The sequence below is a fragment of the Hyperolius riggenbachi genome, chromosome 3 (genome assembly GCF_040937935.1).
Source record: "Hyperolius riggenbachi isolate aHypRig1 chromosome 3, aHypRig1.pri, whole genome shotgun sequence".
Lineage (NCBI taxonomy): Eukaryota > Metazoa > Chordata > Amphibia > Anura > Hyperoliidae > Hyperolius > Hyperolius riggenbachi.
The window spans coordinates 268,073,417-268,095,756 of NC_090648.1; the positions used below are offsets into that span (position 1 = coordinate 268,073,417).

The following is a 22,340-nucleotide window of genomic DNA, read 5'->3' on the forward strand; positions in this document are numbered from 1 at the left end:
CTTCGGCCCCGCCTCCGGTTCACTTCTGGAATTTCAGACTTTAAAGTCTGAAAACCACTGCGCCTGCGTTGCTGTGTCCTCGATCCCGCTGATGTCATCAAGAGCGCACAGCGCAGGCCCAGTATGGTCTGTGTCTGCGCAGTACACTCCTGGTGACATCAGCAGGAGCGAGGACACGGGCGTGCAGGCGCAGTGGTTTTCTGACTTTAAAGTCAGGAATTCCAGAAGTGAACTGGAGGCGGGGCCGGAGCATCGGTGAGTGGCTGCGCGGCCACAGGATGTCTGCGGGGGACCATTAGAAGCCCCGGGTAAGTTCAGCTCATTTTCCTCCGACCCCCCTACAGTATTCCTTTAATGTGCGTTTTTTAACTAGCAATTTCTGTAGTAGTGACATTATTATCAAATTAGGATTTTCCTCTGACTCTGGAACTATTTGGGTGATTCTGGCGGTATCTGAAGTTTGGTGTAATTTGGAGTAGACTAAATACTGGTCATCCATCGCCTCCCTGGTGCTAATATAGTGGTATGTATAACAGCATAATCATATTATGGCTATTTCCATAGGGCCAAAATACAGGGATTTGCCTCCTGAATAAGCTGAACCAGACACACATGGAATAGAGTACAGATGATGGGACAACACATACAATGGGGAACATATACAGCTTGTTACAGTATATTGGAAATATCAGGGAGGTGGACAGTATATACTGTATAATGAATTACTTGGCAGCACAATTATCTTTTTGTCTTGCACTGACTTAGGGCACAGGCTTCTGGGACAAGTACATTTAACATTTTACCTGGAATAAAAAAAAAATCCTGTACAACAAAAGTTAAAATTCAAGTAACATTGTGCAATGTAATATAAAAATATCTGTTCTCAGCAGGTCTGTGAATATCATATAAACAAAACCAGTAGTTAAGTAGTTAAATTTACAAAAAAAAAAAAAATGTAATAGTCCAGTAAAAAATATATATAAAATATCTACAGCCAGTTCCTTTTACAAATTTTGTACACTGATTGAGTTTTTAAGACACGTAACATGGTGAAATGAATGAAGGGCACTTGGTGTCATATTCCGGTGTGCATTGTTCTGTAGGCTGGAAGGTCACATTGTGACAGAACACAAGCAAATCAGCACTGCGGGGCCCCCAGAAAGAGCGCTGCCTGTACACTTGCTGATTCCAACATAGTAGAGCCATTGTATTTACAGGAATTCACGAGAGTCAGTTAGCTTAGACTACACCACAAAGCTGTCTCCTTTGTAATGTATGGTCCTGCCAATCCGCCAGTCTTTCTGTTGTGATGGCCTTTTCATCCCAAGGAGCGGAGTTCAGATCATCATCACACGTTTGTTTGGCACTGGGTGCTTTCCTCTATCATGGATCCTTCCCGATAGCACAACCCTTTCATTTTATTTGTATATTAGGAAGCAGTCACAAGTCTGCCATATAAAGCAATTGCATTAGCAATGATATAGCCTCAGCCACCACAGTTGTGTTCTTCTGCGTGAACTTAGATGTTCAAAAAGTCACAAAAATGGGACAAGAGGGTCCAGGTCTCCAGCAGTCTTCACAGTTTCCTGAAGATTCAGATTGAAGTCTCATTACTGCAGCTGTTCATGAGAGAATGGAGCATGCAGAGTTAGGGTTAGCTGTCAGTGTCACACACCGCTGAATGTTAGTTTATGAGTCATGCGTGTCATCACAGGGGGGGAGAAGGACAAGGGGCACTTGCATAGCTATCATGCAAAACAACCCTGCCACCATTCTGACAAAGTACTCATGCAAAAGAGATTTGGGAGAATTACCAATTCCTTTTCTTTTGCCCAAAATCTAAAACCTGGCTTTCTGCTCCTGGGAAATCAGATGGCTGGTTACCCTACAAAATGATAGTACAAGTTCCCCTTAATAATCTGGGCAGTATACTGTCAATAGAGCATAGTTATAAGCAGGACACTCTTAACATGAAATGAAAATAAACTTATATTGTCATTTAAGTGCAGAAGTTTGATTTTTTTTAGTATTGTCATAGATTTCTCATCTATTTGTTTAAGGCTGCTTACACACTAAGACGTTACAGGCGCACGTTAGTGCAGCCTGTAACGGTCCCCCAATGCACAGCAATGTAACACAAGTGGGCTGTTCACACTGCCCACGTTGCGTTACATGTAACGCTGCACGTTCTTCCGAAAGTGCAGCATACTATAGCGTTACAGCGGCTTAAGCCGCGTTAGACTGCACGTGCTCAGTCATGTTGGGGAGGAGCGGACAGCGGCCAGGCACATGGCTAATTAATATTCACTGCACGTTGTGACGTGCAGTGTTTACTTCCTGGTGCGGCGATTGGCCGGCGGGACCACATGATACCGCATGCGTCCAAGAGTACGCATCACGGACGCCAGAGTGAGCTGCACAACGCGGCTCACTCTGACGTTCACATCGAAGAGCACCAGGCCTTGCGTTAGGTGCACGTTATGCGACCTTAACGTAGCACCTAACGCAACGTCTTGGTGTGCAAGTAGCCTAATAGTAAAATAGCAACACATTTTTAAATTAAAGTGGGATTAAACTCCCTAGACAAAAATTTAAGTGCCTACTCTTATATATATAAAAGAACATCTGAAAGCATTCTATGGGCTCGATTCACAATGCGGTGATAACCCAGTTAAAGACTTTAGGCGTGATAACCATTTTATCATGCCTAAACTCAGTTTAGGCATGATAAGTTTAGATAAGTTTAGATCGCGCGCAAAGTCCCGGACGCAAAGCAGCGCCATTAAACTCTATGCAAAGTGCACCAGACTTTGCTAGCGCAAAACTTTTGATCAGCTGTGCACTGCGGTGCTAACTCAGTTGGTGCTTAAACTTATCACGCCTAAAAACTTATCACACCTAAACTTATCACACCTAAACTTATCATGCCTAAACAGAGTTTAGGCGTGATAAAGGGCTTTTCACTAGCGTGCTAACTGTTAGCACCGCTTTGTGAATCAGGCCCTATGTGTGTAAACATGTTTACTTTCAATGCAGAGCGGGCATATGGCTTCCAGGTTATTTTTCTTGCCTGACACAATGTCGTGCTACCGCACTGGAGGTTAAAAGACAACTATCACAAAAAAAAATTAAATTTGAAATATATACATATAAATGTACATCTTACCCAGAATAAAATGCACTATAGATTACTTTTTCCTATGTCGCTGTCACTTATAGTACCGGTAGGCAATGAAGAGCTGACACATTTGTCATCTTTTGGAATAAGCCATCTCCTCAGAGGGGATGCTCAGTTATTTCTTTACTTACAAAAGTGTTTACTGAATGGTAGTTATTCACTTCAACTGCTAAAATAGTGTGCAAATTATTAGGGTAGCTGGGTGACATCTTGGTATAGTAGATCCTTTCCAGGAAGTGCGTTAGTAAAGAAAAAAGATAATACTGAAAATCTCCGATGAGGAGATGGACTAGTCCAAAATCAGTCAGATCTGTCACCAGTTTACAACCGGCTGTAAGTGAAAGTTGCACAGGATTAAAGTAATTTATAGTTCTCTGGGAGATGTGTACATTTTTAGTATGTTTTTTTGCAATACTGGTCCTTTAAGTGAAGAACAATCTATAAGGGGTCACTATGAATAAGGGGCAATCTAAAGGTGGGAACTATTAATACATTAAGCAATGATCACTATAATATTGGAAATTTACATGGGGGGCACTATGGTGTGGGTAACTATATAGGGGGCACTATAAGTAGGACCACTATATAAGGAACACTATATGACTGAAGGTCTTAAAGTGGTACACATGTAACATTGTCAGGATTGGATGAGAGTTATACACAGGAGCTATTATAATAAAAATCCTGTTTTAGCCATATCTAATAATCACACCCACAGAACATAAAGTAACCAATAACTCTTTTCCATTTGTGCATTGCTGATCGTGTTTTTAGCAATGCAGAGTGTGTGAGACACACAAAGACATCAGAAGTACATAGACTGCACGGTCTCACGTTTCCATCCATGCGGTGTGATTCAGTGTGTTAGCGTAACACATGGTTGCATGCATTTATTGTGCACATGCAGTGCAACCCCATTCATTTACTCAGCACCATAGAGCATCGCAAGTGCTGAGTGTTCTATATGACATGTGACGCAGATCCACTTGGGTTGCAAGAAGTGCATAACTGAAAACGAGAACGTACACTCCAGAACTGTTTAAAACACTATACAAGCAGCCTGGACATCAAATATCTGTAATTTTTATGTTTGCCCAAGATTAGTAAAAATATGCATTTATGGAAATGAGTAGATTCGCCCCATGAGGAATAGGTGGTTTCTTATATGTTTTGTTTGGCTAATGTAAGCGTGATTATGGCACATTTTATGGTGCAATACCTGCACTGAAATAGATCTTCACTATACTTACTCAGAGTCTGAAGCTTCTCCATTAGTAGGTCCAACCTGTATACTCATTGCCATGCCATTGATTTGTTCTCGAGAATGATCCCTTCGTGCATTTTTTATGGCTGTTGCCGGGTCTGTTACTGGACGGACACCGTCATTCGAACACAATGATGACGTTCTTGATGAAATAGTACTTTGATTATAGTCTGCTAATTTCTCTCGTAGACGGTTTTTCATGTTTTTGTCCGTCAATGGTGGTGGATATGAGACTTTATTTTTCAGAATTCCTAATAAAAAGAATATCAAGAGACATCAGAAGGGAATGTACATAGTTTTTTTTTTTAATTAATTTAAGTGTTTTGTAATTGGGAATGTAAAACAGTAAGTTGCCTGTGTTTGGAGTCATTATTCTACAAAACCTCCATTTCAGCATTCCTGGCTCTACTCTTTCCAGCACTACTGCTGTCACTGTGGACCTGATCACTTATGGTAGAATAGCAGTGGAGAGACGGTTTGATCTGGCAAACACTAGCAGTAGTTATGAAACAGTCAACCAGTGGGTGGCAAAAGCATGCAGCACCCACCTGTGCCATATCAGGCGATAGTAAGGGCTGCTGAAACTATAGTGAAATAGCACCAGCTGAAATCGGGTGCACCATCTGCAGTGAGAAGTATCTGTAGTAAATCCAGGACAATAGCAGGCATTTAAAAAAAATGTAAAAAGGAAAACTGAAAAAAAAAATCCTCTTTAGGCTTTACACAGCACCCCAGTCCTAAGTTTCCATAACACAAGTATTCCAGTGGGTGTGGTTGACCATACATTATACTATCTTATTGTACAATATTTACTACCATATCTCCCAACTTTTTGAAATGAGGAGCACCACTTTAAGACATGCCACAGAGCTGTCTAATGCTGGGTACACATGATGCGATTTCCCGCTCAACCTGCGGGATCGATCGATTACTTCCGACATGTTCGAACGGGTTTCGATCGATACAGCTGTTGATTTTGCATGTTAAGTATGCAAAATCAACGGCTGTATCGATCGAAACCCGATCGAGCGGGAAATCGGATAATGTGTATCCAGCATAAAGTGTCCTGTACTTGCTTACACTTTCACATAGTGGACTTACGGACACACCCTTTTCATGTCATTGGCTGTGCTGCAGAGGAAAGGTAAGTAGTGATGCCATACCTAGATCCCTCTAACTTTCCTGACGAATGGGGACTTGCAGGGGCTCACATGTGGCTTATTTTAGCTGGCAGCTAGATGTTAGTAAAATCATTTGGTGGAGTTGAGGTGTGCTTTAAGTCACATATAGCAACTTTTGCGTTGCATACCTCTGTCCTAGCACACTATATAGACTGTTGAGCTAAAATATGTACTCAAGCAGAGTGGGTGGGATCACACGGGCTATCCATCATATCATACAACAGTTCAGAGGATTAAGATACTCAACACCATTTCCATTACAGTCATGTTGAGAATCTACAGACAGAATTTGTGGCATGACAGTGACAGGTAATGTGTATAATTTATAGCCACGAGAACCATTAATCAGCACAAGAAATACACTGGGCAGAGGAGTCCGAGTGACACAGTGAAGGCAAGTCACGTATGGCCATTGTTCTGCTGTGTAAACTTGACTCATTGAGTAAATATAATGGGCAGGACACATTCATCATTGTCTAAGTATCACAGCTGAGTTTTATGAATGTGCAGGCAATGTTCAACTTATTGCAAAGGACAAGTCTTTACTCTAAGGCCCCATGCCCACTGTGCCGGCATACTTCTGTCAGATGCAATGCCACCACTTGCTGTGATGCAAGATCACATCCGAAATCCCTCTAGCCACGCCATGCACAGCTATGAGATTTATATGCGTAATGTGATTTTATACCGCACACTGTCTTTTTTATTCCCCTCACATTAATTCAGATGTAGCCTATTTACTGATATGCTGAAAATCACATCCGAATTCAGGTGCGGGGAAAGGAGGCTTGGAAACGTAGCCTGAGGCTCCTTTGCAGTACATCTGTTGCGTCCCAACGGACAATATAATATCAATATACCAAAGAGGGTTATAGGATATCAACCAATTAACTTCACTAGGCTTGTCTCACCCTACAAAATTGAAACCACCATTACATAACATAAGGGAGCTCCCTTATGTTATGTAATGATAATCTCAATATAATCTCCTCTCTCCGCAGGAAACTGCACGCTGCTCGGTGACAGCTGAACAGTGTGTATGTACAGCACTTTTCTTGAATACAGTCAACTGATTAGGGCAACTGTAATCTAGCATGTTGTACAAGGCTTCAGAATGTGGATACAGATACTTACTTTTATTTACTTTCTCTAAGATATTTCATACCAATTTTGACACTTTGGATATTTGGCATAGCTTATATTATCTTTAGTATGCATTTTTGTTTATTTCTGTTACACATTATACGAGTGGTTTCATCCTGCTTGTTGACACCTGCATTTTAAGGCAGTGAGCATATTTTGATCCTACAGTACAGGAATTTCTACTTTTTTTGACCCAGGACCTCGTTGATTATTATTCCCCAATGGACAGTCAGGTAGCAGTGGGGAAGTAATTGATGTGCAGTATGGCGTAGCAATAGGGGATACAGAGGTTGCAGCCACACCAAGGGTCCTAGACCAGGGAGGCCCAACAGGGGCCCTCCTTCAACTGCTGTATGAGCTCTCCATTGGCTATGCTGGCAATGATTACCGCTATATGTACTATGAATAGTGGTGGTTATTAAACTGTTCTCCTCTTTTGCTTACACCTCTCTGACACTGCAGATCAGTTTTTATGTGTACAGTGCTTAACCACTTGAGGACCCACCCTTTACCTCCCCTTAAGGACCAGCGCTGTTTGTTGTGATCTGTGCTGGGTGGGCTCTGCAGCCCCCAGCACAGATCAGGGTGCACGCAGAGCGATCAGATCGCCCCCCTTTTTTCCCCCCTATGGGGATGATGTGCAGGGGGGGTCTGATCGCTCCTGCCTGCCGGGTGTTGCGGGGGGGGCACCTCAAAGCCCCCCTCCGCTGCGAAATCCCCCACCCCTCTCCTACCTCTCCCTCCCGGTGATCCGGGCTGCACAGGACGCTATCCGTCCTGTGCAGCCAGTGACAGGACGTCCCCTGTCACGTGGCGGCGATCCCCGGCCGCTGATTGGCCGGGGATCGCCGATCTGCCTTACGGCGCTGCTGCGCAGCAGCGCCGTACAATGTAAACAAAGCGGATTATTTCCGCTTGTGTTTACATTTAGCCTGCGAGCCGCCATCGGCGGCCCGCAGGCTATTCACGGAGCCCCCCGCCGTGAATTGACAGGAAGCAGCCGCTTGCGCGAGCGGCTGCTTCCTGATTAATCAGCCTGCAGCTGGCGACGCAGTACTGCGTCGCTGGTCCTGCAGCTGCCACTTTGCCGACGCACGTTATAAGCGTGCGGTCGGCAAGTGGTTAAGGGGGCCCAATGTAAAACTTGCACACAGCATAGCTCCTTAATTAACACACTGTTGATGTGACTGCTTAGCTCATCATTTTTTAGATATACCGTACATATTTAAGTGGTTTGCATTTGTGATATTATTTGGTTATTAGGTGACTTTTTTCCATAATACTAAATACAGCTATTTTTTATACATTTCAAATACAGCTATTTTTCTAATTTTCATGAATAAGCATACATAAGTATGAGAAATCTTCTCTCCTTCTTTAGTCCCTATACCACGAAAGACTCAAGTTTATAAAGAAGGGTTAGACGTACCTTTTCTGAGTTCTGGCTGGTGGTGGTTGTGATTGATGACCAGCTTGCTGTCCTTATTCTGTGTCTCGTTCTCCTTGTTATGAGGAGTCTCTCCGCTGTGGTTACCCGTGTTTTCATGATGAAGTTCTACATTCACTTTGGTCTCTACCTTCAGTGTACATTTGCCAGACTGGTCCTCGCTGTCACTGGCTGTCATGCAGTCACCAGGCCAGTATGGCTTCACGTGATTTGGTACTGAATCCACTGTGAGAAGACAGATAAAGTCAGCAGAGTTGCCATTCCTCTATACATTTTTGGTTGTGATAAAGTAAATCTGTTTCTTATAGCAATATTAAAACCAGACTCTAGCAAATGTTTTTTATGTTATATTTACTGTAAGTAAGGGATGGCACTCCAACTGGATTTCATAAAAACATTCAATCAAAACTTCAGTAGACTTTTGTCAGTCTAATAAAATAGGTATGTTTTGCCATGTTTGCTGGGAAGGCACTAATGCTAATAATGAGTTTTGGAATACTAAACAAGACATAACCAAAATGAGAATATATATATATATATATATATATATATATATATATATATATATATATATATATATATATATATATATATATATATATATATATATCATAGAAGCTAATGTAATGATGCTCCATGAGATATGGGACCCATTCAGTTAAAGACAGAAAATACTGGTATAGGCTAAATGAGTAAGAATACGTGATTTACCACATACATGCATAATCCTCTGCTGACAGGAGGTGGGTGAAGTTTGTATTTCTGCCCCTGGTAACACCCATGTTTGTATTAAAGCTATGGTGAACAACGCAGGTTTCAAGCACAGGAAGCTTTAGAAAAACTTCCCAGTGGGGTCACAGACAACAACAAAGACCCGAAAGTCTTCTAACCCATTGAAGTAAATACAGCATGTATATCCATAGCAGACCCTACAGAAACAGAAAGTGTATGGCCATTTCCTGTGTCAAGGTTTCTGGTATCACTGACATACATTGGCTAGTAGTTACCTTTAGGTGTGCTATGAACAGGCCCGCGCTCATTGTTCTTAGGACTGGTTGGCTTCCATTGCTGCTCTGTTCCAACCTCTTCATCTTCGCTATCGGAGGAGCGTGAGGAAGCATAAGAGCTGCTGTGCTCATCAAGAGATACCTCACTGTCAGAGTCAGAGTCATGCCCTGCAAGGAACAGCACATATACACAATTCACCACAGAACTTATCATTCCCCTCAGGCATGCTAATATTCACTGGACTGAGCATCTCACCATGGGAACGCGTTCGGTGTCTGTGGAAAAGTGCGGCATCAACCTCCGTAACTCCAGCTCTGGTCTGCCCTGAGGACACACTGAGCTTCTGTGCAGCTTCATCTCTGTGGTAACAAATGGAGCAGGTATTTAGAATGCATTTCTAAGTCACAGCAATAAGCTAACATTTATGGTGCACTGAAGATAGAGCAAGATTCCTGCCATGCACTGAATTCAGGAGAACAAGCAAACAGCAATCATTTATATTAATACGTTATTTTACCCAGATTGTGCTCGGACTGTTTCATTTTGATGAGGAATTAGGAAATGTGAAAGTGATTCCATAACAATGAATATTCTGTATTAGGTGCAGCAACAGCTCCAGGGCTTGACAAGCTTCAGCACAACTACAATACTCAGCTTCATGGAAACTATGCTATCCCTCAGCTCTCCGTTCTGTCATGCCCTCTGACTGTTGTGTACAGAGTGAAGTGTTTACATAAAGAATGCCGTGCAGTGGTTGTATACATCTGCGGCCTCGCTCAGATATGACTTAGTACAGTGGACCCCTCTCCAACACCCCTAATGATGGTTAAAAGTCCCTGGCGAATGCACGGGAGCAGCTGACAGTGCACGGGAGCAACCTCCTGTGTGAAAGAGGCCTAATAGTACCTCTAAAACATACATGTGAAACTCTTGCATGGGGGCCAAATCTGGCCCACAGAGCCATCAAATTTGACCTGCAAGTGATTTCCCCACTTTGCATTATGTTTGGACCCACTCTAGACCACCAGGGAAGCTACATTGGAGGTGAAGCCCTAGATCACCAGGGAATCCATATGGGGAAGGGAGGGGGGAGGCCCTAGACACTAGAGAACTGTTTAAGAGTGTGAGGGATGACCACAAGACACTAGGGAACTGTATGGGGAGGGCCACTAGACACCAGGGAACTGTATAGGGGAGGGAGGGCACGCGACTTGGACCCAGTGTGCAATTTCGGCCAACTGTGTATTTGAGCTCTAAAACGTAAAACTGCCCAAGTTTTTGTACTGTAATGTGCTGGAGGACAGAACAATGCCATTTAATCTGTTTTTTTTCCAATACCCTATACTAATACTTTAATACTATTACCATACTTGCCAGTATTCAGCATTCACCACAGTTTGCATTAGTTTAGTACCTATTGGTAGTGAACCTTTCACTATATCACAAAGTCTGTGGATAACTATTGGGTTAAGCCCATCACAATGGTGGGGAATCGTCATGTGAACGCATAAAAGTGGGTAGTCAATTCTTTTTTTATTACTAGCCAGCCCACCCATGCCCCTTTGCCCCAGCAAATCCATGAAACTTAAAAATATAAATAATGTTTATATTATCCACGTTGAAAGTCTCATCTGTCCTGGGCCACAAGGTTTTCTGGAGACTGATAGCGTTTTCATTGCTGTTGCCACTAGAAGGAGATGTCCTTTAGCTGCCATGTTGATGCCCTTCCACCCTCCACTTCCCCTTTCCTGCACTGGCTCCTGGCATTTGGTGTGGGGGACTGTAGAATGTGTTTTAGCCAGTCGGAAATTCACTATTCCCTCCTGTGCTGTCCTGTAAAGGGAGCATATAACTTGATTGCAGAGAGGCATGGGAGCCTGGGGTCACTTGGAGTTGAAAACCAGAATTAGGGGAGTATGACAGGATTCTGGAGAAATAAATCTTGGAATCGTTGAGAATCATAAACAGTAAAATGATATCAGGTTCTTTCAGTCACATCGCAGTGTAGAACAAACAACAGACCTGTGGTCACTGGCCATTCATGAAGCTCAAATATGTAAACTAATGGTTGTTCCTAGTAACTAGTCGCATCACTAATGAAAGCTGACACCTCACACGTTGCTACAGACAACTGTCTCATGTCTTCTCCGTATTAGTGTTGATAAACCAGTGCCCATGTATGTCAGAAGAAAAGGAGGCATGAGCTGTATTAGATTTGCTGAGGCAGTGCTGTAGTGTCAAGCCGTGGGAAAGCTAGCCATGCAGAAAGCAGAATTTATTCTTTTGTTAAACAGTGAAAGATCTGACAGCAATATCTGCAATTTTACCTGAACACACTGTGGCCTCTGTAGACTGACAATGTCCTGGGGTAGCAGATTTCCACTACTTGGGGAATATTATAAACTATTCTCATAAAACTGTATTATGAACTATTCAGAGAAAGAATGATAGAAGCCAAGCGCCATGCACCCGCCACCGCATTACCTGAGGATATAAGCTAGGTAGCTATTGTGGCTCTTGGCTGACCTGACGGTGCTCTCTAGAGACACTGTGGACTCTCCAATGCCCGTCCTGTACATGTTAGACTCATCCATATACGTATTGTTGCAATTCAAACTTCGCTGGAAACAGAAGAAAATGTATGTTATTGTTAATAAAATAATCATATTATATTTTCCTCTGGTCCTGTAAGTTATTTTACAGCTGTAGGAAGGTTGACTTTTAGGCCTCCCTCCTATCCAGTCACAACACATTGCTGAGACCCTATTTTAATTAAAGTGGACCTGAACTCAGAACTCCTCTCTGCTCTAAAAGATATACAACAGCATAATAACCTTTAAACATAAAACATTTCTTTGTTACAGCTGATACAAATCCAAAAATAAAACTACACAGTTTCTACTTCCTGATTCATGGAAGCAGACATATTGTTTACAGGCTGTACTTTCAAATGGGCTTACCTGCTTATCTGCTATGGGCAGTCATGTGACATGGGGGGGGGATAAAATTACAACTAGTGATTAGACACAAATGAGTGGGGATTACTCTTTAAATACATACAGGGTACATTTCTGCTATGTTTCCTTGTGTCCTGTGCAAGAGTTCAGGTCCACTTTAAAATGATGAAGCCAGGGGCGTAGCAATAGGGGTTGCAGAGGTAGCGACCGCATCGGGGCCCTTGGGCCAGAGGGGCACGAAAGGGCCCTCCCTCAACTACAGTATTAGCTCTCTATTGGTCATGTGCTCATAATAATCACTTCTATCGAAACTTTGAATAGTGGTAATCATTAACAAGCTGTTCCCCATACCCTTCTTGCACCTCTGACACTGTAATTGCCATTGGCAGGTTTTGGTGCGCCGTATCAATTTATGTATAGAGTGCTTGGGGGGCCCCATTGTAAAACTTGCACCGGGGCCCAGAGCTCCTTAGCTACGCCACTGGATGAAGCCTAACACAAACAGAGTTATCAGTGACATTCAGGACTTGGAATTACTGGTTTCAAGTCACAATAAAGTAATGGGAAAGCATTAACTGCAAACTGTTCCAAGCAATCACATTAGGACATAATTACTAAGCTTCATACCATTCTCTGATGATTGATTGCATATAATTTATCGTCATTAGTTATAATTAAGAGTGATTAAGTCCATTTTAAATACAGTTAGCATTGGGATATGATGCTGCCTTTATAACAGTTTTATGTAATTCCTTACACAGCAGCATTTAGACTAGGAGTGGGAAGATCGACACTGAACTATTTAGGATTTATTGCACTATGCATTGTTTCCAGTGTGACTGCGATTCTTCTGCGATTACAGAAGAAGAGCAAAATGATGACTTCACAGTGAAACAGTGTTTGGTCTTTTGTGAAACTGAACTGGTCTGTTAGTGGCTGCGAGCTGTGGCAGAGAGGATTAACTCATCCATGCCGCCATGCCACACTGCTCTCCATCATCCTGACTTCCAACTGTGAAGAAGGCGGAAGTGTCGAGAAGATGGAGTGTATTGTGCAACACAGTGGGGAGAGGTGGCGTCATAGGTGAGTTAACCTGCTCTGCCACAGCTCCTGGCTGTGGGGGAAAAAATGAAGAAAATCAGTTTTAGCTCATTGCTGCCATTTTTCCTCAATAATATGCATACACTAAAAGGCCCGTGATTAGAATATGTGACCAAGACACAGTGTGGGTGGTTTTATTTTATATAATAAGGAGTCAGAGAATTACCCCTTTCACTTTTTCATTTGGGTGAGGAAGGCTGTATATTTGACTGCAGGATCAGAAAGCACCATAGGCCCCACATTCAGTTACTTCACCATTCATTGCTGCCCTTTTATTTTCAATACACGTTGCAAACTGGATTTTTTTAATAATAGCAGGTCAGCACCACTTTCATACATCAGTCCCTTTTTGTTTAAAAATAAGTGAATTGATAAATTAGATTCAACGTTTCACAACGTAGCCAACAGAGGGAGTCCACATGTGATGTCATGCAAACAATTTGAGGGAGCGCTGTGAAAACAGTGCAGGAGATTTGGTCGCAGCCGGCGCTGCCATAGGCGGTAATAGGAATCATGGCTATAGCGGTGCTCAGTGAGTAATTTTGGCGCCATCAAAAGATGGATCACAAAGTTCTATAAACTCACTGTAATTCAGCCGCCAGCAATAGCTGGAAGCCAGATAACACCGTTCCCCACTATCCATGGCGATCTGGAGGGGGAACAGTAATTAGCGCCTCTGGAACTTTTTTCAGCTTTACCCTGCTCTCAAATCTCCCGGCAGCTTAATTGTATACACGTCAATTTGAGTATTTTTTTTTTCAGCGTTGTTTTCATAGTGACAAAATCGTAAGCAGTTTAAACTTTGTGTTTTGGCCACTGCTGGACAAGGTGCTTCTGCTTATGATGAGGAAGAATTACAAGAATCAAACCTTAAAACCACCCACAGAGGGCAGCAGAGAGACATAAGGAAATGATCAGACACAATATGAAATCGACTTACAGTTATTAAAGTTGCCCTTGTAGCTGTGCTGTCATCTGCCAAGACTTTCTTCCCAGTAAAAGTATTCTTTAATTGCTTTCTCACTTCTTTGTTAAAAATGCAGTGGAAAAAGAAGATGAAAAGACCCTGCAGCAAACAGTGACACATATTTAATTGTTTACTGTGCATTTTGTATGAAGAGTAATGACAACTTAATGACATTTAAACACTGAATAGAAAGAATATGTGTGTGTGTGCGTGTGTGCGTGCGTGCGTGCGTGCGTGCGTGCGTGTGTGTGTACTACAAAATCAATTAATACAGTCCTACTGTAGTAGTAAGGCAAAGCCATCAAAGTTAATATTTTTTCTGAGATACGGTATTGGTGACGCCATGACAGCATTTTATACACAGTAATGGGATAGGCCAGGCAACTACAGTACAGCAACAGGCTGTATCTCTTTATATTGATGGTTATTGTAGAATAATTGTTACTGGCAAGTAGACTGGCAGCCAAAAGTGAGAGAAAAGGATTCCTACTCTTATGATCTCAGTGCATGTAAAAGTTATATCATGGACCAACACACACATAAACATATCAGCAGAGGAGGTCAGGGGCAGTTTAAGAACATATATTACTGCTGCTGACAGAAGTAGTCAGCGACAGTTAATTTAATGCTGTAGGTGCAATTTAGCCACAAGCAATTTCACAAATATCTCTCCACGACTTGGTATGTGCTGCAGTCACCTGGGTGAGACTGAAGACACACAAACATCTACAGAACGGTGTTACATGTGGCAGCATTGTAGAAACTGTTGCCTTAGCATCACTTTTCAATAAGAGGGCTTTTCAGTCTCTTTTAGCCCCTTATACTTTCCTAGAGGTTCTGGGTCAATATGCACTATCTGAGTGTTCCGTAGCGTGACCTACTACAGGCCTGGGTGAGGCTGAGGTCATGTCAGGTAACTCTTGTAAATGTATAGAGAGAGCAGATCTTTTGGTAGCAATGTAGTTACCACTATCTATAGTTAAACAATACATGCAGCGTAATGTGTAATTGTAAGTCAGTTTTAAGGTGCTGTTAAAAGTACAAAGTTACCGAAGGATCATATTTTTGATGAGATCATTCAGATTGAAAGACAGGGGCTTTCCTAAGGGATCCGGGGCACTTTTGGGCACTCCAGCTGGAAAATGGGCGTGGCCACCAGAATGTGGGTGTGGTTATGGGTGGAGCCAAATTTACATGAACTTAGCATCAGTCTAAGTAAGCCTGCCAAGCAAAATGTTGCATGAAGCCCCCTCTGCACTAATACAAAAAAATGAAGCATATTACATAAATAGGCAGTATCACTTAAACATAACTAGGCAGAATTTACATGGTTTCTGTGCTGCTGTCTAGTCTGGCTTTCTGCTGGGCGGTATGGCCTGCCATCAGGTTATTTGGCAGTTCCCCCATAGTATTCCCTAACCTTCTGCTGGACCCCCTCCCATGCTCCCATGGGCCTCAGTTGAGGCACCACAACTCCCAGCATGCCCCATAGAAAAACCACAGCCCCCTGTATGCCCCTATAAAGGCCCAGCATGGCACCACAACACCTAGTATGCCAACACAGAGGCACCACAGCACCCAGCATACTCCCGATTGATGCACCACAGGTCCCAGCATGCCTGTCATTGAGGCACCACAGCTGACTCCGTCTGAGGAACATCTGGGGCACCCTAGAATAGATCCAGGGCACGTGCCACTGATCTTTGGGGCTAGCAAAGCCCCTGTTGAAAGAAAAGATTGTATTTAATCAATCCACACCACTAAAGAATCCCATAAATCCACTAATTATAATGATATCTATGAAAAAAAAATCACCATGCGCAATGATAATTTCTTTAAGGAAACGATTGATCATGTAAGTGTTCAGAATTGACTGGGCCCTTCAGCTTCTGTTTTCATGCAATCCGTTCTGAATAATCTGATCTGATCTTTCACTAAAAATTCTACTGTTAATGACTACCTTTAGAGTGTTCACTGCAATACTGAACTCTGATTGTAATGTTTGTGCAGCAGTTATACCCAGACAATTCTCCCATTCCCCCTCCCCCGACCCCCCCTTAAAAACTGGCCTGAGACTACAACTAGAACACAGAACAGTCACTGACTATGGTAGGGATTGGGTTGTGAGATCCTCTGAGGGACAGATAGATACATTACTATATACAACATATAAACAATGATAATGATATACAAAATTACAATATTTGCTTCTCTACAGAGGTCACACCATGAAATGCTTCTTGCAGGTGACATATAATGGGAAAGACAGTTACCTGCATGCAGCTAAAGATGGCAAAGAGGTAGTGGAACGTCATCACATCGCTGTTCACCGCCATGAGTCCCAATAACCAAGTGGCACTGATAAGGAGCAGCAATAGGAAGGCAGTTCTCAGGGTTGCACTACAAGTCAAAATGAAGTCCAGTGTTAACATCAGTACAATAACATAAAGAGTAAGACGGTAAGCCAAACAGTTCCTAAAGTCTGCCTTATGATGAGTATACGTTAAACAAGAGCTGCCTATGATGGGTATGTGATGACAGAACCTTACAGGTGAACATGAGAAGTGTTCACAGGTGTGAATACAAAGCTGAATTTTACAGACTTACATAACTCCGTTCTTCTGAAACATTCGCTGTCTCCGGCCACATGATGTCCTCACAGCTAATATGAAGATGACTATGTTTATCTATAAAGAGATTGCACATGTTAGAGGACTCATCACATACATACAAACTCATACATACAAACAAAGCTGTCAGCATGTACCATATATACAATTCTTTGTTTTTTGTTATTAGATATTGGTGTTACATGTTGCAATAGTGTATAAACTGTTGTAAGCAGTTTAAAGGACATCCGAGGTGAACATAAACTGATGAGAAAAACAATTGTAGCTATCCTCCCCCTTCTAAAAATGACTTTTTTAGATATCCCACAGTTTTATTTTATATTTAAATCTAGTTTTTAGGTTTTTACTGTTTCAGTGTCTCTGCTCAATGACACCTTCATTGAAGTATTTCAGAGCTCAAATCTATGAATTATTGCTCCTTTTTATCACTTTCCTGTTCTCAGAAGCCATTTACTGTCAGGAAATTGTTTTATGGCTGTAATTATCAGTAAGGGAGACCCAGTCCGACACGGACAGAAACTGTCACTTGCATACCTGATGTTTAACTTTTTCATTCAGAGAAAGAAAAAAAGGAACACGGCCTAGTTATTTCTTTGTGTGCTTGGCACTGTACATACACATGTTTATCCCATGTCACATGTCACCTCGGTTGTACTTTAAAGAACACTGAAAAGAACCAACAAAACATTTATACTGTATGTCCAAATGCTGGTGTGAGCAGTACCAATTGTGATGTGCTAGTTACATCCCATAGACCTTCTACCTGTTTCAGTGGGGGTTGGGCTGTGTAATCATGTCAGCAGTTACTGTGTAGCTATTACTGTGGTACCGCTTTTTACAGTTCTGCAATACATATACCGTATATACTCGTGTATAAGCCGACCGTGTATAAGCCGACCCCCCCAACTTTTCCCTAAAAAACATGGGAAAAATAATGGACTCATGTATAAGCCGGGGGTATGAAAGTGGTAGCCTGGGGGTTGCTTGAGTGGCTGAAATTTGCAATAATGAGGACATTTTCTTCAGCACTTTGCAGACTATACAAAAAAAATGCATGTCTCTCAAAACAGCTCATAATCTAATGCCCCTGCATAGTCAGGTAACTGTCTGTGATCAGTTTGGAGAGACATTAGTTAGCCTACAATTATGTTTTCAGGAATAAACAGTTCTCAGATAAAACCTATAAAAACACATGGAGAACATTGAAACTCCATGCAGACAGGGTCAGGGCAGTGAATCATACACGGTTCTGTGAGGTTATAGTGACCTCCACCTGCCAGATCAGAGTGGTATGTACGTACAATCCAATACCTGCCTCTGGCATAGATGTCCGCTCCCGTCCACCCCCGCCTGGCTGGAGCGTCATATATCTTGTTGTATCTCCCCTCCCAGTGCGCCCGGCATAGACCTCTGTTCCCCTCCTCCTTCCAGTCCAGAGCGGCATGTACGTGTCGGCTGAGTCCCAAACCTCCTTCCGGCAGTTGCAGAGTGCACAGAGTGGAGCTTTAAGTTACCGGTCCACGCCGCCAGGATTTTTCGTTAACTTTCCTGTTGCAGTCTATTTCCTATGACGCCCAGTACTGGCACACGTGATGAGAGGCGCCACTAGAGGGCGTCATAGGAAATACACTGAGACAAGCAAGCTTACGCGGAATCCCGGCGGCGTGGACCAATAACTTAAAACTCCGCTCTGCCCACTCTGCATCGGCCGGAAGGAAGTTTGGGACTCAGCCGACATGTACATGCCGCTCCGGACTGGAAGGAGGAGGGGAACGGAGGTCTATACCGGGCGCACTGGGAGGGGAGATACAACAAGGTATTTGATTGTACTTACGGTACATGCCGCTCCAGCCAGGCGGGGTGAAGAGAAGTGGACATCTTTGCCGGGGGCACCCGGAGGGGATCTACATAAAGTATTGACCCGTGTATAGGCCGAGACCCCCACTTTGGGACCACTTTTTTGGTCCCAAAAATTTGGCTTATACACGAGTATATGCGGTACTTCTGCCAGATTCACATGGGGTGGCGTATTGTAAGAGGCAGGTGCTGTTTTCTCTCAGTCTGTATGTCTGCACCCCATACACTGATGTCCATGTTCAGAGCTTCAGCTGTATGCATAGCTTGCAAATACAGATTCTCCTGAGGTTTTGGGGTTTGTGGAAGAATTTGGCTTCCCTTGCGATGGAAGAATATAGCCTAGGTAACAGCATGCTATCTGACTGCACTTAGTTACAGGTCGCTGTGTGCATATCAGCAATAGGGATTACCTCTTATGTATCTCCTTGGGAGATGTTACTTTTCACCTCCGATTAGCTGTATTTTCTAATAGAGCTATGTAATAAATATATTGTTGTGTAACGTATGAACATGGGCTGGTGGGCTTCTGTTTCTAACACTTGTGTTATGTATTATAGTTAATAAGCCTTCAGACTACAAAAGGGATAGTATGTTTCTTTGTTGATTTCCCTGGTACTTTAGCAGACCTGTACTTTTAGTGAAAGCACTGGCTGAACAAACACCAATACAGGTGTTCTACAGAGTGATGTCATGCTGGTGTGTGTGTGTGTGTGTGTGTGTGTGTGCACACCAATACAGATGTTTTACAGAGTGATGCCATGCTGGTGTGTGTGTGATGGGGAAAACAATACAGATGTTCTACAGAGTGATGCCATGCTGGTGTGTGTGTGTGTGTGTGTGTGTGTGTGTGTGTGTTTGTTGCATGTGTCTATATGCATGTAGGCAGCAGCTCAATACTTACAGCAACTACAATGCCAATAGGTCCAGCAAAGCTCCAGATGAGTGTATCATGTACTGAAAGCCAACAGAAATCAGGGTTCCCATATCCTTGAGGGTCCAGACCTACAGCTAACCCTGGAGAATGGAGAGAAACAGACAAAGCTAAAGCACAGTCACAGCATACAAGGACTAAAAACAGAAGAGGAAGGTTACACAATACCTGCATTTGCCTCTACAAATCACTAAATGCTAAAAAAAAAAATAAAAAAAAATAAAAAAAAATAAAAAAAAATAGGGAAATAATAGTCCAGGTGAAGTAGCTTGCTGACTAAATATAACCAAGAGGCAGCTACAACCCCTATCCAATCTAGCAAGAGGTAACAATAAATCAGTGATGTAATATATTACTATCAGACACAGTATTAAAGGTTTTATAAATGGGCATATAACAATCCATGCATTCTTTCATATAAGAGCAGCAAAAATGAATACCCAAATATCTTTCTTCATTGTTAAAGTGATCCTGAGGTGAAGCTCGGGATCAAAATGAGATACTTACCTAAAGAGAGGGAAGCCTCAGGATCCTATTGCGGCTTCTCTCGATATTCTGAATGATGTCTCCCATCGCTGAGCGCAGCTCCCCTCCAGGTCAGGTTGTGCTCCTCCTCTGTTAAGAGCTCGGCCATGCAGCAGCTGGGTGAGCACAGCCACACACATGCGTAGTAGCCCGGAGCTGCGTACTACCAGCTCCGGCTTACTGCGCAAACGTGGAGGGTTAGGTGGGCGGATGGGTTCACACAGCCACGCTGCAGGAAGAGGAGCTGCGTACGAGCAAGTCTGGCTTACTGCGCATGCGCTTGGGGGGTTCACACAGCCGCGCTGCAGGAAGAGGAGCTGCAGGTCCTCGATATGATTAGCCACAATGCATTGTCTTTTTCACTGGCCTTCGTAAATCAGCAAAAAGTGTCTGTAAAGGTGTCACTAACCAGTAGATTAGTGGCTTCTTTAGATCATGGAAAGTTAGTGAACATCTTAACAGGTGATTTGTGAGACTCTGGTGGACGGGAGACTGAGCTTCACTTTGCAGTACGTATATCCGAAAATGTTAGTAGTGTTCATGGTTATAACATATGGCTGCTTGTACAGATGCAGTTAGCATGAGATGGATATCTGTGGAACACATGGAAGGTAACCTGAGTCTGTATTATGCAGGATTCCTATTCACATGACAAAAGCACATGAAATGGTCATCTGTGTGGAGAAACAAGTTGTTATTGTCAATATACCTGTAATGATGGCAGGTATCCCATAGCCAACCACGTAGTAGAAGCGCATATGTCCCGTGTCAATGTTTCGCACCTCTGTCAGCATTCTGTATATGTGAAGGCCTTCCACAAACATCCAGGCAAAGGTGCTCATGTAGAAGTAATGCAGGAGGATGGCAATCACTGTGCACACAAACTGCATCAAGACAGAAACCAGGTGAGGACAGGGTGCAAACACAAATGTTTACATGTAGGTTTTTAAAGGGATGTTCTGCAACATATTCCTCCCTCATGATGATGCTGCCCCACTTCAGCTCATGGCAATGCACCCTCACTCTGCCAGTGCTGCAAATCCCCCATTCTTGTCCTGCTGCTTCTGGAGTCCATCGTGTGCCAGGAGTTTCTAGGCTTTCTTATTAGAAACTCCAGCATGCTTTTAAAATGACTGTGAAATATGAAACTTTTATCAAATTGTACAATAATTCTTTATACTGCCAATTAAAAATATACAGTGCCTTGCAAACATATTCAGTTTGGTGGTGCCAGCATCATGCTGTGGGAAGCTTTTCACTGGCAGGGACAGGAATGCTTGCCAGGATTGAAGGAAAGATGGATGGCAGTAAATATGGGGGCAACTCCTGAAGTGGACCTGAACTCTTGCACAGGACAGAAGCAATACATAGAGAAGTGCACTCTATATGTATTTAAATAGTTTAGCCTGTCTAATTCCCCTTCATTTGTGTTTAATCACAAGTTGTAATTTGATCTCTCCCGTGTCACATGACTACCACAGCAGAGATGGTAGATAAGCTCATTTGAAAGCACAGGATGTTAACAATATATCTGCAGATTTATTGCAGGATTTGTATCAGCTGTAACAAAGAAATGTTTTTCTTTAAAAGTTATTAAGCTGTTGCGTATCTTTTAGGGCTGAGAGGAAGTTCTGAGTTTAGGTCCACTTTAAGGAAAAACTGTTGCGCAAAACTAATAGACAAGATACCTGTAACTATGATTGCAGCAAAAGGCTCTACAATGTACTGATTTTGGAGATGGATTACTACAAAGCTGTAATATAACAACACCAAAAGGGATGAATACTTTGGCAAGGCACTATATGAAATGACTGTTTATAACCTTAAATAGTTAAAAAGATAATACTGGACAAAAAAAGGTCTATTCTTTTTGAAACTCTACATAAAGTATTCTTTCTTATTTTACTAAATATGCTATAACCATCCTTGCTGGCAAGTGAAAAAAGAGAGCAAATATGAAGCAATACCACGGTTGGCTGCCATATCCCAGCACTGTTCAGGAGGGATTGTGGCCGCTCCCTAATGGACTATTGTTAGCAGAATGCTCATAAATCAGGCGGGATGCCAAGCAGCCATGAATTATAGCAGCCCCAGCATTCCAGCCCTCTCTAGAGTTTATCAGTGCATGACGTGTCAGGCAGCAGGTTCACA

At 42.7% G+C, this 22,340-nt stretch overlaps 1 protein-coding gene across 4 annotated transcripts in view; it reads right to left on the reverse strand.

The window, feature by feature from the left end:
* Positions 1–278: 278 nt before the first annotated feature.
* The window catches only part of CELSR1 (cadherin EGF LAG seven-pass G-type receptor 1), a 285,212-nt gene continuing 263,150 nt past the window's right edge, over positions 279–22,340 (reverse strand). Inside the window, exons 25-36 of one of the 4 annotated variants that reach the window (XM_068276317.1) lie at positions 20,899–21,073; positions 19,635–19,747; positions 16,854–16,933; positions 16,520–16,646; positions 14,220–14,345; positions 11,748–11,842; positions 9,477–9,580; positions 9,221–9,388; positions 8,196–8,438; positions 4,429–4,693; positions 1,815–1,885; positions 279–1,619 (exon numbers count right to left, since the gene is read on the reverse strand). In XM_068276317.1, the coding sequence (XP_068132418.1) occupies positions 1,840–1,885; positions 4,429–4,693; positions 8,196–8,438; positions 9,221–9,388; positions 9,477–9,580; positions 11,748–11,842; positions 14,220–14,345; positions 16,520–16,646; positions 16,854–16,933; positions 19,635–19,747; positions 20,899–21,073 (1,542 nt within the window). In that variant the 3' untranslated portion in view covers positions 279–1,619; positions 1,815–1,839. Of the gene's footprint in view, positions 1,620–1,814; positions 1,886–4,428; positions 4,694–8,195; positions 8,439–9,220; positions 9,389–9,476; positions 9,581–11,705; positions 11,843–14,219; positions 14,346–16,519; positions 16,647–16,853; positions 16,934–19,634; positions 19,748–20,898; positions 21,074–22,340 lie in introns of all 4 variants that reach the window. The other 3 variants (XM_068276314.1, XM_068276313.1, XM_068276316.1) reach the window with 3 other exon arrangements.